The sequence below is a fragment of the Gobio gobio genome (genome assembly GCF_949357685.1).
Source record: "Gobio gobio genome assembly, chromosome: 9".
NCBI lineage: Eukaryota > Metazoa > Chordata > Actinopteri > Cypriniformes > Gobionidae > Gobio > Gobio gobio.
The window spans coordinates 47,935,868-47,951,131 of record NC_137115.1 but is presented as its reverse complement, the minus strand read 5'-3'; the positions used below and the strand labels follow the sequence as shown (position 1 = coordinate 47,951,131).

At 40.5% G+C, this 15,264-nt stretch overlaps 2 protein-coding genes across 2 annotated transcripts in view; both read left to right on the top strand.

Moving 5' to 3' along the window:
• LOC307131377 (RNA polymerase II elongation factor ELL2) overlaps nt 1-15,264 on the top strand; it is a 379,314-nt gene that overhangs the window by 163,117 nt on the left and 200,933 nt on the right. The gene's annotated exons all lie outside the window — the stretch shown is intronic.
• The window catches only part of sema4ba (sema domain, immunoglobulin domain (Ig), transmembrane domain (TM) and short cytoplasmic domain, (semaphorin) 4Ba), an 80,206-nt gene that overhangs the window by 24,288 nt on the left and 40,654 nt on the right, over nt 1-15,264 (top strand). The window contains exon 2 of the mRNA XM_079824986.1: nt 9,794-10,155. Coding sequence (XP_079681112.1) covers nt 10,041-10,155 — 115 coding nt within the window. The 5' untranslated portion in view covers nt 9,794-10,040. The remainder of the gene's footprint in view (nt 1-9,793; nt 10,156-15,264) is intronic.

The window sequence follows — 15,264 nt, the reverse complement described above, 5'->3', positions numbered from 1 at the left end:
GGTTTGGTTGAGCTTCTGTTTATGTTTGCTGATCAGTGTTTATATGTGTATATAAAACCTAAATTCAATCTGTTCATCATATAAAGCGTGATTCTCTTCAGACAATTTGGACTAAACCGGCCAATTCACATGGATTAGTTTTACAATCTCTTTGTGAACTTTTTGAAGCGTCAGTAGTTGTGTAGCTGTCAATGGAGGGACAGTGAGCTCTCAGATTTCATCAAAAAGATCTTCGTTTGTGTTCCAAAGATGAATGAAAGTCGAGGGTGAGTAATTATTGACAGAATTTAAATTTTTGGGTGAAGTATTCCTTTAAGAATGCTGATCTGGAATCGGTTATCATGTTAAAGGAACACGCCACTTTTTTTGAAAATAATATTCCAACTTCCCTAGAGTTAAACAATTGAGTTACCGTTTTCGAATCCATTCAGCCGATCTCCGGGTCAGCTTTTAGCATAGCTTAGCATAGATCATTGAATCTGATTAGACCGTTAGCAATGACCAAAGAGTTTTGCGTTTTAAATAGGAAAAATATCGAAACTCTTTGATAATTTTGAAGTGAGATGCTAACAGTCAAATCAGATTCAATGATCTATGCTAAGCTATGCTAAAAGTGCTACCGCCAGACCCGGAGATCGGCTGAATGGATTCGAAAATGGTAAAACTCAACTGTTTAACTCTAGGGGAGTTGGAAAATTAGCCTATTTTCAAAAATAGTGGCGTGTTCCTTTAATCCAAGATAATTAAATATGCACCAAAATTAAGAGCATAGCAGAAACAGCTTTTCATTTAAATATCATTTTACCTGACAAAGAGATGATGGCATTAGCAGGTCTTTTCGCAGCCACGTCTGTGCTGTTCTACATTTCACAGACCTCACATCTGTTATGGAAATTTCTAGGCAGGAGCGAGAGGACAAAATGAATCTCCGCTAGAAATATTTGCACATCTGACTCTGTCCCCGTTAGAGGTATTTTTCATTTTAAAGAGACAGAGGTAATGATATTCCTGGGCCATTTCATGGTCATATTTTACATTTTATCCACATTTATCTAGTTAGGTCACCCATGTAATTAAACTAAAAAGCAAAGCTTATCATCTGAGAAGTCTTGCCTAAAAAAATGAGCCTGATCATTTGTGGAAGCTCCTTTTTTAACATTTTCAAACTTGAATTGAGCCAAAAATGTTTCCATTTTGCTTTGGCTATTTAATAAGATTTTAATTAGGCTATTAAAGATCTTTGAAGGAACATATGGATGTAATTAAGGCTGGCCAGATCACCCAGGGAGGAGCGGGCCATTAATTACTCTAAGCTGGGTCTGGGGATCAGCTCAGAGATGAGGACAGTGGGAAACACAATCTCAGATCCAGCACTTCATGATTCACTGTTTCCGTACATCACAGGGAGTCAAATGAAAACCACTTTTGAACTTTACTCTGATGACACAGTGCGTGTGAGCAGGTGTCAGCATTACTTCCTGTACCTGTTGCGGCTGAGTCACATGTGTTCTCTGATTCATAGATGTCCATATGTATCTGATCTCAAAGTTTGCAGAACTTCTGCGTTGGACTGTTTCAACAGGCACTTTGAGGGCAATGAGTCATAGTTTTGTCACACATGTGCTAGTTATTCTTTAAAGTCCCCTCGAGTCACGACACATTCCTCATCTCACACATCTGCTTCTGCACTCACACATCCACATACACATTTCACATATTTCATGATATGAGAATTTTTTTATAATAATACAAAAATAACAAAGAAGCTAAAACGATAGTTAAAAAATATGTGTTTCAGGTACAGTAGGTTTATTTAACATTTATTTATTTACCATCTTATGTTGTTTTATTAACATTCATGACAGACAGGTATTTTAGGCTGCTGTCACTTTAAGACCGAATGCTATGATCTAATATACTGTCACATGCGTAGTTTACGTTCAAAAGCCAAGGAAAACAAATGAGTTTTTAGCTTAGATTTAAAATCAGAAAGTGTTTGAGCAGTTCTAACACACAGTGGAAGGCTATTCCACAGTTTAGGGGCAATAGCAAAAAAAGTTACATAAAACAATGTGCGTTTGACGTAAAAAAGAAAAGAAAATGAAAGGTTTATAATTGCAGCTTCCATAGACATCAGTGTATGGTTTGCTAGTACTTTTGTGTATTTAAATGTCTGAAACATCAAATAAACTTGTGGTTGAAGACGATGAACAGTTTGTGATATATGACAAGCGCGCGCTGAGCGAGTCCCTCTCTGGCTCAGTTCCAGCCAAAGCAGGAAAGCAGTGCTAATCTTACCGGTCTGATCATACGCTTCAGGGACCAGAGAGTGATCACGACTCTGATCTTTGGGTTTAGAAGGTATAGGCCATAATGTCTTTCCAAGTCAAGTCACGAGTCATTGTTGTCAAAGTCTAAGTCGAGTCACAAGCTTTCTTTAATTATCAAATTTGGGATTTGAGTCCACAACTCTGCCACACGCACAAGCACTGCTGATTTGGTGAATTGAGGAATAAATGCACACTCTCTGTTTCAACAACAATTTTTTTATTTTTATTGTAGTATTTATTAATATTTTGAATGTAACTTAATTTTTTTTTACTTTAACTTTAGTTTTATATTAGTTTTTTTTTTGTTAGTACTTATTTCTTTCAGTTAGTTGACATGGCAACATTTCTAATTTTCACAAGTTTTTCAACTAATATATATATTTTATTTTATTCCAGCTTTAACAAAAATCTTTTTGTTTTAGTTTATAGTTTTAGTTTAGTTTTCATTAAAACAACCTGATCTCACAGAATTCCGTGAAATGAACACGGGTCCCTTAACTCAAAATCCGTGGCAGTTTCACGGAATCGCCGAAAATTCCGTGATGGGTCCACGGAAGTGATTCCTATGCAAGTCAATGACAGTAAAAAGCAGACATGATTTTATGAATATTTATAAGCTACTTTTATATTTTGGAGCAACTAACTCCACTCCTACCCTAAACCTACCCACTCTCAACAATATAAAACACATTACAGGCAAATACAAGTACAGTCACAGGTATTTATTGCAAAAACTGACCAAAAACAGTATAAAAACTCATGTTGCATTCCAAGTCTTTCGAAGTCACACGATGTCTTCATGTAAAGAACAGAGTTGATCTTAATGTTTTATTCGCTAAAATGATGATCCCGCCGCTCCGTGAACGCACTCATTCATATCTGATTCAAATAATACACACGACTCTTCAGCGTATCGCAATCTGTCACGAGACACACGAGAGCCAATGGCATTTTACAATCGAAGCTGACGTAATGACGCAATTGGTCACGAGACATACGACAGCCAATGCTGTCAAAGCTGACGTAACGTTTCTCCCGGCGGCAAATTTGAAATGTATTTTTGATCTATGGCAGATGGACTCGACGCTGCTGATCGCTCTTGGGGATTTTCTTCACACAAATTAATCGTTTGGCCTCGGAACACTTGGAATATTTGTACTTTTGGAATAAATTGTGCCTGCAGTCGTATCTGCCTGTTATATCCTGTGTTTTATAATACACAAATGGGTAGGTTTAGGGAAGGGATTGGGTTACGTGTTCAATACGTGTCTAAATACTGTAAAAATAAATAAAATTACACTGGCTGATTAAATCGAGAATCACACTCCATGTCATAATGGCAAAAATCATAGTTTCATGACGATAACCATGCCCAACGCGTCTGTTTACTGTCATCGACTTATATAGAAATCACTTCCGTAGACCCATCACGGAATTTTCGGCGATTCCGTGAAACTGCCATGGATTTTGAGTTAAGGGACCCGTGTTCATTTCACGGAATTCTGTGAGATCAGGTTGCATTAAAAACACCGGTGTGTTTTGACCGCAGGAACTGGGGTCTAAATAAAGTTCCGGGTAAATATTTCCCCCTCCAAACGGCCCTGCTCGCGAGGTAGTACTTTTTCAAAGTTCAGGAACTTTCGGGGGTGGGACTTGGGCGCTGAACATGCTGATTGGTTGAGTAAACGCAGCATTTTATTTCAACCGGCATTTTTAAAAAAGGTTTGTTCTGCGTTCAGTAAATATCAGTCTTGCTCTTTCTGTCTGATGGCGCGCGTTGTCTCCGCAATCTCACGGTCAATGTCCATAATAGCTGATAATAACACACGTTGTCTTATTTTAAATCTAGCTTTACGAGCTTTCAGAATACGCTTTAGTATCAGTGCTCATCTCTTTTCCACTGTTTTGTTAATGACCTCTTTAGTAAACCAATACATAACCAGCTAAAAAAATATTACTGTCCGTCGCTGACTGGGAGGAGAAGTCGCGCGCAGTCCTACATCACCGGACTAATCTTCTTAATGCCTAATCTTCACGGTACTTTAGACTGCAGTGGAAACGCAGACAGTATCAGGTCTGGGGGGAAAAAAGTTCCTGGTAATTTCGGTGGAAACGGGGCCTAAGGGTGCAGTGCTTTATAGGTGAATTATTATTAATATTATTATTATTATTTATTATTTTTTTTAAAGATTTATTATGATAGGACAGTAGGTAGACAGGAAGCGAAGTGGGAGAGAGAGAGAGGGGGACGGGATCGGGAAAGGTCCACGAGCTGGGACTCGAACTCGGGTCGCCTGAAGCGCAACAGCACTATATGTCAGCGCACTGCCCACGATGCTATGGGTTCCGACATTATTATTATTTTTATTTTATTTTTTCCCAGAGGAGGAAGACACTGTTGCATACTGAACAAAAGAAACGCATTAGTCTTGGCTTTGCTTCAAGATAATTTTATCCCATCGGTCAAACCTGATAATCTGGACAGCTGTTTCTGTAGTAAACCATTTCTATTTTTATGACATACAGGAAGTGACATCTGATGCCATCGTCACATATGGCTCATGTACCGGGGGAACACAGAATTATTGACTGGCTGTTGGCTGAATAGAGATTATTTATGTACTTGATGTACTCATTTTAAGTATTCTTTGTTCAGAGGATGAAAGTTTCCTACTTTGATGATGCAAACCATTTGGCTTCTCAATTTTTTCCCATATTTTTTTGTTTTTCACAATAGCTTTTTACTGTTTAAAAAAAAAAAAAATTGAGGACACTTTGTCCCCAGTTCCTTCCAAGAAATACCCTCCAAATTATTTATTTGTTTTCATATTACAAATTTCATATGACATTGAAGTCATAGTGTATCAATCATTTTTCCTGACTATTAGAGATCAACCCACCAACAAAACCACATGGATCTTAAAAATCTTAACTACCAAACAAATATATCAATTCAGTACAAATTAGACAAGTTAAAGTTATTTTGCCATTGGATTTATCTGAATGATTAACGTTTAAAATCATGCTTCTTCATTGGGGTCGTTCATTTTAGGATCTGTGGATTGTAGATCATTTTTCACTTTTGATGACGAGAGATGATGTATGGCTCCTGCGTTAATCCAACTGTAAGGGGAAATATGTATTCTATCTCTGTGATGACAGAGAGACCTTTAGCGTCCTACTTCAGCTCCTCACGTGCATCGGCAGCATTTATCCTCTTCCTGTCAAAACTTGAAATTAATGAGATCACATTGCCATTGGTCAACTGGGACTGTCACTCCAGCGTTCCCAGCGCTAGGAAGGCTAATGAGTGAGCAAGCCTCTCACACCAATATGGCTGAAGCCACAGCCTTGACCAGTGCAGGACACATTCCAACCCCAGCATATGGACAGCAGGAGGAGTTTGACCTTGTAAACATATCTCTTGTCTGAGCTGAGAAAGAACGCAGGGGAAGGTGGTGAAACACTGTAGCAAAGGCGAAATACAGCAAACTTATGAAGTTAGATATTTGTGTTTAATGTATTATCACCAGATTATACAAATACTGTCCTTTCGAGGCTTTGTATTTTATGCATGTGAATATACACCGATCAGGCATAACATTATGACAACTGATAGGTGAAGTGAACAACACTGATTATCTCTTCATCACGGCCCCTGTTAGTGGGTGGGATATATTAGGCAGCAAGTGAACCTTTTGTCCTCAAAGTTGATGTGTTAGAAGCAGGAAAAATGGACAAGCGTAAAGATTTGAGGGAGTTTGACAAGGGCCAAATTGTGATGGCTAGACAACTGGGTCAGAGCATCTCCAAAACGGGTGTTCCCCGTCTGCAGTGGTCAGACTAAGTATCTGATCAAAAGTGGTCCAAGGAAGGAACAGTGGTGAACCGGCGACAGGGTCATGGGTGGCCAAGGCTCATTGATGCACATGGGGAGCGAAGGCTGACCTGTGTGGTTCGATCAAACAGACGAGCTACTGGAGCTCAAATTGCTCAAGAAGTTAATGCTGGTTCTGATAGAAAGGTGTCAGAATACACAGTGCATCGCAGTTTGTTGCGTATGGGGCTGCATAGCTGCAGACCAGTCAGGGTGCCCATGCTGATCCCTGTCCACTGCTGAAAGCACCAACAGTGGACATGTGAGCATCAGAACTGGACCATGGAGCAATGGAAGAAGGTGGCCTGGTCTGATGAATCACGTTTTCTTTTACATCACGTGGATGGCCGGGTGTGTGTGCATTGCTTACCTGGGGAACACATGGCACCAGGATGCACTATGGGAAGAAGGTAAGCCGGTGGAGGCAGTGTGATGCTTTGGGCAATGTTCTGCTGGGAAAATTTGGGTCCTGTCATCCATGTGGATGTTACTTTGACACGTACCACCTACCTAAGCATTGTTGCAGACCATGTACACGCTTTCATGGAAACTGTATTCCCTTGTGGCTGTGGCCTCTTTCTGCAGGATAATGTGCCCTGCCACAAAGCAAAAATGGTTCAGGAATGGTTTGAGGAGCGCAACGAGTTTGAGGTGTTGACTTGGCCTCCAAATTCCCCAGATCTCAATCCAATCGAGCATCTGTGAGATGTGCTGAACTTACAAGTCCGATCCATGGAGGCCCTACCTCGCAACTTACAGGACTTAAAGGATCTGCTGCTAACATCTTGGTGCCAGATACCACAGCACACCTTCAGGGGTCTAGAGGAGTCCATGCCTCGACAGGTCAAGGCTGTTTTGGCACCAAAAGCAACACAATATTAGTTATGCCTGATGGGTGTAGGTTAAACTTGCTTTGTCCTTTTTGTTACTTTGTGCTACTTTGATGCCATATGTTGTTCTTCTTGGGTATAATACCATCTTAGATGTCATATATACTGTTTGTTAAAAAAAAAAGAAGACATAAATCTGTCTTTATCAGACATAAGCACCAAGTAGTAAAGTGTTTTGTGCCTTTAGGACTTGCTTTAGGTCTGATGTTGATAAACCACAATCATCAATGATTCAGCAGTTCTTTAGAAACTCATTTGTGGAAACCTAAACCACATTCACTTGTAATCAGTTTATCTCCACATGCTGTGCCAATATGATTTTGAGATGCGGTTTAAACAAGCAGCAGTTTTTCTGTTTGGGACGTGAATCTTTCCAGTGGGAGTCCAAGGTCTGTCATTGTCTTTTTATTCAGGGACTGTCAGTTTGTGCCATGCTCTCATGTTGTCTATATTAGAGCAAAGCATCCTTGCTGTTTTGGCAGTTTTACAGTAAATTGATGGCTTAATGGCAAATTACATTAGAGTTGGCTCAATTTTTAAGCTTTTTAAAGTTTTGTTTTAAAGCACAAATAGACATGATGATCTGCAGAAGCATTGTTGCCATACAGTATATATATGGACCATCTTTTTAAAGGGATGTTAACCCAAAAATCATCATTTACTTACCCTCAAGTTGTTCTAAACCGGCATGAAGTTCTTTCAAGGGTTGAACATAAAAGAAGATATTTTGAAGAATGTTGGTAGCCAAAGAGTTGCTGGTCCCATTTACTTGCATAGTAGAGAGATTAAAAATACTATGGAAGTCAATGGGGACTAGAAACATTCTTCTTTTGTGTTTAGCACAATCATAAATGATGATGGAGTTTTCATTTTTGGTTGAACTATCACTTTAATTTTATATCATTCAAACCTTGGAGGTACACAATTAAAACGTAATAATTACATCTTTTAAGATTTAACATACTTGTGGCATGGATGTTTTAGACATGTTACATTCTGTCTGTTGAAAGCTAGACTGCATTTTCTGCTTCTTCAAATACTAATTTTACACCACACCCCGTTTGTTAGCCCTTAACTGTTGGCATTTCATAACAATAAAGTATACACATTTGACGTTGATATTAAATCCTAAACCTAAATGGGAATTGAAATTGAATTAGCTTTGTGGTTGTGCTTAAAAGGCTTGTCTGCATAGCCAGAGTAATGGAAACCACTTAAGCGCTAGACAACTGACATATTGGGCTGAAGACAGGGTTGGGTTCTGTGCTGTAACTATAGATCACATATCAAGTGCAAAGCTATTCAACTTATTAACAGTCCATTTAATTTGCCCGGCAGTCACACTCCACGTATGCCTTTACGTTTCTTATATAAATGGGAACAAATGAGGCCATCTTAGCAGGAGGCTGGAAATTATACATTAAATGGCATTATGTTGAAAATCCATTCTCAGAATAGTGCTTTATGGAACGGAACTGATGAATGATGATGGGTGATTATGGCAAACAACTGTTCTCCGAACTCTGCAACTTAACATGTAAACAGAAAATGAGGCATTTTCCATTGTCTAATAAGTGATACCACCATTTCCAGGAAGTACTTATTTATTGCCTCATCATGCAACAAATGCTAGTGCACCAGTATGATATTTCCTGTGATATTGGTTGACCCAAGGAATGGTCAGTTGCGAACACTAAAACGTAACATATTCCAGTGACCAGCAGTGGAGGTCTTTTAAACAGGGCAGTTTTCTAACTTGGACCCAAACATGCTCACCTTAACGATTAGAGCTGATTAAACACAGGCATAGAGCCCTGCTGAGCAGTGAGTAAATATTGTGTAAATCTGTGTCCCTTAAGGCTACATATTCTCATTCATGCGGCAATTCTTGGCACAGTCCAAATCTTACTGATGATTTTCAGCGATATAACCCCACACGAAGAGTTTACCATACAGGTAGGAGATGGCTGGTTTGAACTCCCACGTCTCCTGGTGCTTTCAAGCGTGACACAGTGCAACTCTTTCACACCGTATTGTGGGTTTAGCGTAGCATGAAGAGGATGTTTGCTTCATTTAGAAATGGATAAACGCTTGCAAAATGGACCCTGTACATCTGGTCTTAATTAAGTCAGATTTTTGTCAGTTTTAAAGGGGTTTTGGGCACTTTTCGCTTTTCAGCCTCTCAGCTGGGAAACCAACTGTAACAAGCTTTTTCTACCTTAAAGGGTTAGTTCACCCAAAAATGAAATGTCATTATAATTACCCTCATGTTTTTCCAAACCCGTAAAACTTTCATTCATCTTCGGAACACAATCAAAGATCTTTTTGATGAAATCTGAGAATGACACGAGAATGAACCTCATTGGCTCTTGCTGAAGCTCAAACGTGCTGCGTAACACGAGAATGAACCTCATTGGTTCTTGAGGAATCTCAAACGTGCTGCGTAACACGAGAATGAACCTCATTGGTTCTTGTTGAAGCTCAAATGTGATGCGTAACATGAGAATGAACCTCATTGGCTCTTGCTGAAGCTCAAACGTGCTGCGTAACACGAGAATGAACCTCTTTAGTTCTCGCACGTCAAGTGAACTCTCAGATTTCCTCAAAAATATCTGCATTTGTGTTTATTACCCACCAGTAATCCAATATTTGATCTCATTTTAATGTGACCTATGCTTGTGTCTTGTCTGTTACAGATTTTGCTGAGACGCCTGTGTGACAGTCTACACAAGCACATGGAGACTGATTTAGGCCATATCATCGTCCTGGAGGACTTGTTTCTTGGTAGAAATCCACCATTGTGAAGCCCTGTGAAGGTGACCACAGTCGTCACATCAGTACACGGCTCTCCTTTTCAGGAGTTTGAGTAAAAGAAAAGAAAAACAAACAAGCAAGGGAAAAGATCTTCATGAGCGCCAGAAAATCTGAGACACAAGAAGCAAAATGTGGTCACTAAACTTGACGCGCGTCTCTTTCCTGTCCGTCCTCGTTGTCCTCCTGGTTGGATGGGTTCAAGCAGCAGAAGACGACGTCACCCCTCGCCTAAGTTTTTCTTACAGTAAGTGTACGGACACGCACATGCACAACTCACTCTGTCCATTTACCGAAAGTGTGTAAAAGAGCTGACTGGTACGAGACTATAAATAAAGGCTGGTGTGGAGTCGACTTAAGAGCCCTGATGGGGCTACGGGCTGGAAACCCTGTCATCTCCCATGGACAGTAACACTTGCTGAAGTGTTGATAAACAGAAAGCAGATATCAAGGCCTGATTGGTTCATGCTGGCCTCCGGCGTGTTTGTATGGAGGTGGATTACCGCGTTTACATAACCACTGTGCCACTGCGAACATAATGTGCAACATACACATGCATCTCCACGTCAGTCATCGAAGAATAACAAAGCGTCTATTTAAAATTCCTGAGCCATCTCATTATTTTCCAACAACATAATACGTCCCCTCTCTTTCAACATCTGTCATGTTAAAGACAAACCACTTCCTCTCGCGTGAATCGCGGGCACTTTTGGGTGTGTTCATTCGTGTTTTTGCAGGCTTCAGTGAATTGTGAAGAGTAGAGGCACAATGAGTCTGTAAACACTATGTACTATGGTTTTATTAAGTTACTATGGTACTATTGATCATGTTAGATGATCGCTTTCATCACTCGGCTACAAAGTCTTTTGTGATGGAGAATGTTGACGCCTTTTAAGACAAAAGTTTGGTTTTGTTCAAGCAGTGGCGTGCGGCGCATGGTTGTCTCTCGTGTAATAAATACAATTGCACACTACATAGTCTGAGACGTAAATGAGACTATTTGTTGTTTCCAAGTCCACAAATACTTCTTGTGCAGAGACAAAGAGGTCATGGGTTTGCTGTGTTTGTTCCATGTGTCTTCATGTTGGACAAAGATGTCAACCTATATTTACACCCACCTTTCCTCGTTTATTTTTCAACTTCATTTAAACTGGCTCAGGTTGTGATGGGGGGTTTTACTAAACCTGCCTGAACATGCCGACTGCCTCTTTTGAGGGTCTACTCCTCCTCTTCTCCTCTCCTCTCCTCTCCTCTCCTCTCCTCTCCTCTCCTCTCTCCTCTCCTTTTCTCTTTTTGTCTTGACACTTCATCTTGACTCTTCTCATCTCTTCTCGTTTTGTCTTCTCATCTTGTCTTCTCCTGTTTTTGAACACTGTTTTTCCTTGTCTTCTCTTCCTTTCTTATTTTCTCTGATCTTCTCTGATCATTTTCATTCTGAGCATTCTCGAGTCTTCTTATCCCATCTTGCCTTCTCATCTTGACTTGTCTTGTCTTTTCCATTCTTTTCTCTTTGTCTCACTTAAAGGATTAGTTCACTTCAAAATTTTAAATTCCTGATAATTTACACACCCCATCTCATCCAAGATGTTCATGTCTTTTATTTCTTCAGTCTAAGTTTTTTGAGGAAAACATTCCAAGATTTTTCTCCACATAATGGTTTTCAACTGCAACCAACGAGTTGAAGGTCCAAATCAATGCAGTTTCAAAGGGCTCGAATGGCTTCAGAGGCTCTGCAAGATCCCAGCTGAGGAATTGGGTCTTATCTAGCGAAACCATCGGTCATTGTCTAAAAAAAAAAAGAAGAAAAAAATTATATACTTTTTAACCTCAAATGCGCGACTTTGGTGTTCTGCTTTTGCATGGCATATGACGGCATCATGTCGGAAAGTGCCGACCCAGCACTTTTTTATTGCCATATTTTGCAAAAGTTACATTTGGCGGTATGGCTTTGTTCTAAATTCCCCATCATCTCCATGAAAAGCCAAGACAGGGAACAGCAGCAGCTTCTGGGGACAACCTCCAATTTTTAAGCAGCATAAATCCGCCCATTGAGACCAGAGCATGCATCAATTGATTTGCATGCATCAATTGATTAAGTTAAACACAAGTTTAAGGAGGAGCTGGGGAGGAGGAGGGGTGCAAAGCAGCGTGCAGTGGAAGCAGCCAAGCAGGCAGACTGAACTGAAGCCGCGCTTAAATAAGGCGCCCTGTTTGAGAGTTGCCAATTGAGTGCATAGGAATCGGATCAGCTGATATTGGCGGGGTTGGGATTTTGCCAATCAGCTGAGGTCAGCTGATAGCGGAGCTTTTGACCTGCCAGAACTAACGCAGAATGATTGATTTCTGTCATCATTTACTCAACCTCATGTCGTTCCAAACCAGCAAGACTTTCATCTTTTTGATTAAATCTGAGAGCTTTCTGTCCCTCCATTGACAGCTATGCAACTACCACTTTGACGTTTCAAAAAGTTCATAAAACGTCATAAAACGAATCCAAATGAACTGAGCAGTTTAGTCCAAATTTTCTGAACAGACACAATCGCTCTATATGATGAACAGATTCAATTTAGCCTTTTATTTACATATAAACAATCATCAACTCACACATCAGTTGTGGTAAACAGTGAGTAATTAATGACAGAATTTAAATTTATGGGTAAACTATCCCTTTAATCTCTTTACTTTTCTTCTTTTTTCTCATCTTTTTCATGTTTCTTCTTTTCCTTTTTTTGTCTTGTTATTTCTGCTTACCAGTATTTTCTTGTTGCACGTTGTTCCTTCTGTCCTTCACTGTGTTGTCCTCTGGATCATGCTGTATTGTAAGAAAGAATGCAGCTGTTCTTTTTACTGGTGTTTCTCATCTGTCTGTGTAATCCCACAAGGAATCCTGCTCATTCTCTTAGTTTGAGTGTGTTCCGGTGTGTCTGTGTCTCTGTATGCACTGTCACTCACCTTAATGGCAAATGTCATGCGGGTAAACCTGAATGAACAGAAACAGAAGGGCTGAATTCACTAAACATTTGCGACACTTTATCTCATAAGCCTGCGTCTTATTCGCTAACCAAGTCAAGTTTAACCAGCCGCTTAAATGTGCTTAATTAAATGTGTAATGTGTACATTTACACAAAACCAAATATAGACTTCTATATTTGGCTCACACTTACAATAAACAAATGCTTCTGTACTGTTGAAATGGCTCAAATTACTGCCAATGAACTGTTCAGTGTGTGCAGCACTAGTTAAGTTAAATTCAGGAAACTGCTGTGGTCACACTGACTCCAGCTCACCGATGAAAAGTCTCTGAAGTCTCAAAACCTGTACAGTGATGTAAAACACACTCCGATCTGTACAATGGCACACATTTTACCAAAGGATAAGAGCCAGGTTGTCCATCCATCCCAGTGGCACAAACATTCTACTCCCTTGATGGTTTCCACCTTCCCACTATTCTAATAAAGAAGCTAATATGGCATGAATAATGAATGTGGATGTGTGTGTGTGTGTGTTACGGTGTGTACACTGGTCTGCTTCTCATTATGTGCCTATCAAAACGGATCACAGGTTGTAGGTGGAGAAACTGCTCAGCCTCTCTTCTTTTGTTCCTCTCTTTGATACACACCATGCTGCAGTGCTTAAAGCGCATTAGAAAGCTATTTAAAAAGACACCTATAAGCGGTTTACACTAGAGCTCTCTGCTTATCAAGCCATTTTCTCCTGGTAAAGCTAGGGAATGCTTTTACACAAGGAATGTCTAGGTTGCTAACTGGTCTGCTGTGAGTGAAGGTTACAAACCTTGGTTTATGCACTTGATTTATCACCGTAGCCTAAATTACTGCATAGTGTGATCCACGGGATAATATATAGCATGCACATGGTATGGGGATCAAGCTTTGTGCAGTGTTTGATTCTTTAAAGGATTGTGGCTGGAGGTGATCAGACATGCCTGAATCAGCAGAGACCTGCACTATGTGTCATGGACGGCTTCCAAAATGTGCATCAAATGTCCTTTCATATCCAGCCACATGCATCACGCAGCTTCTTAGGTGGCACATTGTAACACGAGAGGAAGGAATGTCTCTTGTTTACTTACTTATAGGTGCTGGGTTTTTTGTATAACCCTACAACCAAAGTAACAAATTAACCTATACACACTATGCCATGTGACTGTAGCTGTGTTTACATGGACCCTAATAATCCGATTGTAATTGGACTAGTAGCACAGTTGGAACAGAAAAGCCACATGTAACCATGTCAGTCGGTATGAATTGGGCAAATCCGATTAAAATTTCATTCGGATTGTAAGGGGTGGTTTAAACCTTTTCTAATCCGTTCAACAGGACGTAAACACTTGATCGGATTGAAAAACGCAGTACTTTCCAGTTTCGGATGTGCAATGATTGATGAATGATGCGTGGAATGAGCTGAATAAAGTGGCATTCTAAAATTCTCCTTCCACTCATTGTGTGTCAAGTGGAGCAGGACAACGTCCCATCAGTCCTTGCTTCAGACTTTCATACGCAGGCACCTTGTTTTGGGTACGGGAAGGGGCGTTTTTACTGATAAACAAAGCAGCACGGCACAAAGCTTCATGTGCTCGTCGGTTCCCAATTATGACCAGAAATAGATCAATATTAACACCGTGACTTTTAAAAAAAGTGCGCTCTATACAGTATGAATGTGTGTAGTATAAATGACATTTGGATGTACTACATATGCCATGTTGTCATTGTCATGTGACCTACGTGAATTTTTGACCATTTTTCCAGAAGAGCATTTGTGAGGTCTGGCACTGATGTTGGATGAGAAGGCCTGGGTCGCAGTCTCCACTCTAATTCATCCCAAAGGTGTTCTATCGGGACGAGGTCAGGACTCTGTGCAGGCCAGTCAAGTTCCTCCACCCCAAACTCGCTCATCCATGTCTTTATGGACCTTGCTTTGTGCACTGGTGCGCAGTCATGTTAGGACAGGAAGGGGCCATCCCCAAACTGTTCCCACGAAGTTGAGAGCATGAAATTGTCCAAAATGTCTTGGTATGCTGAAGCATGAAGAGTTCCTTTCACTGGAACTAAGGGGCCAAGCCCAACCCCTGAAAAACAACCCCCGCACCATAATCCCCCCTCCACCAAACTTTACACTTGACAAATGCAGTCAGGCAAGTACTTTTCTCCTGGCAACCGCCAAATCCAGACTCGTCCATCGGATTGCCAGACAGAGAAGAGTGATTGGTCACTCCAGAGAACACGTCTCTGCTGCTCTAGAGTCCAGTGGCGGCGTGCTTTACACCACTGCATCTGACGCTTTGCATTGCTCTTGGTGATGTAAGGCTTGGATGCAGTTGCTCGGCCATGGAAACCCA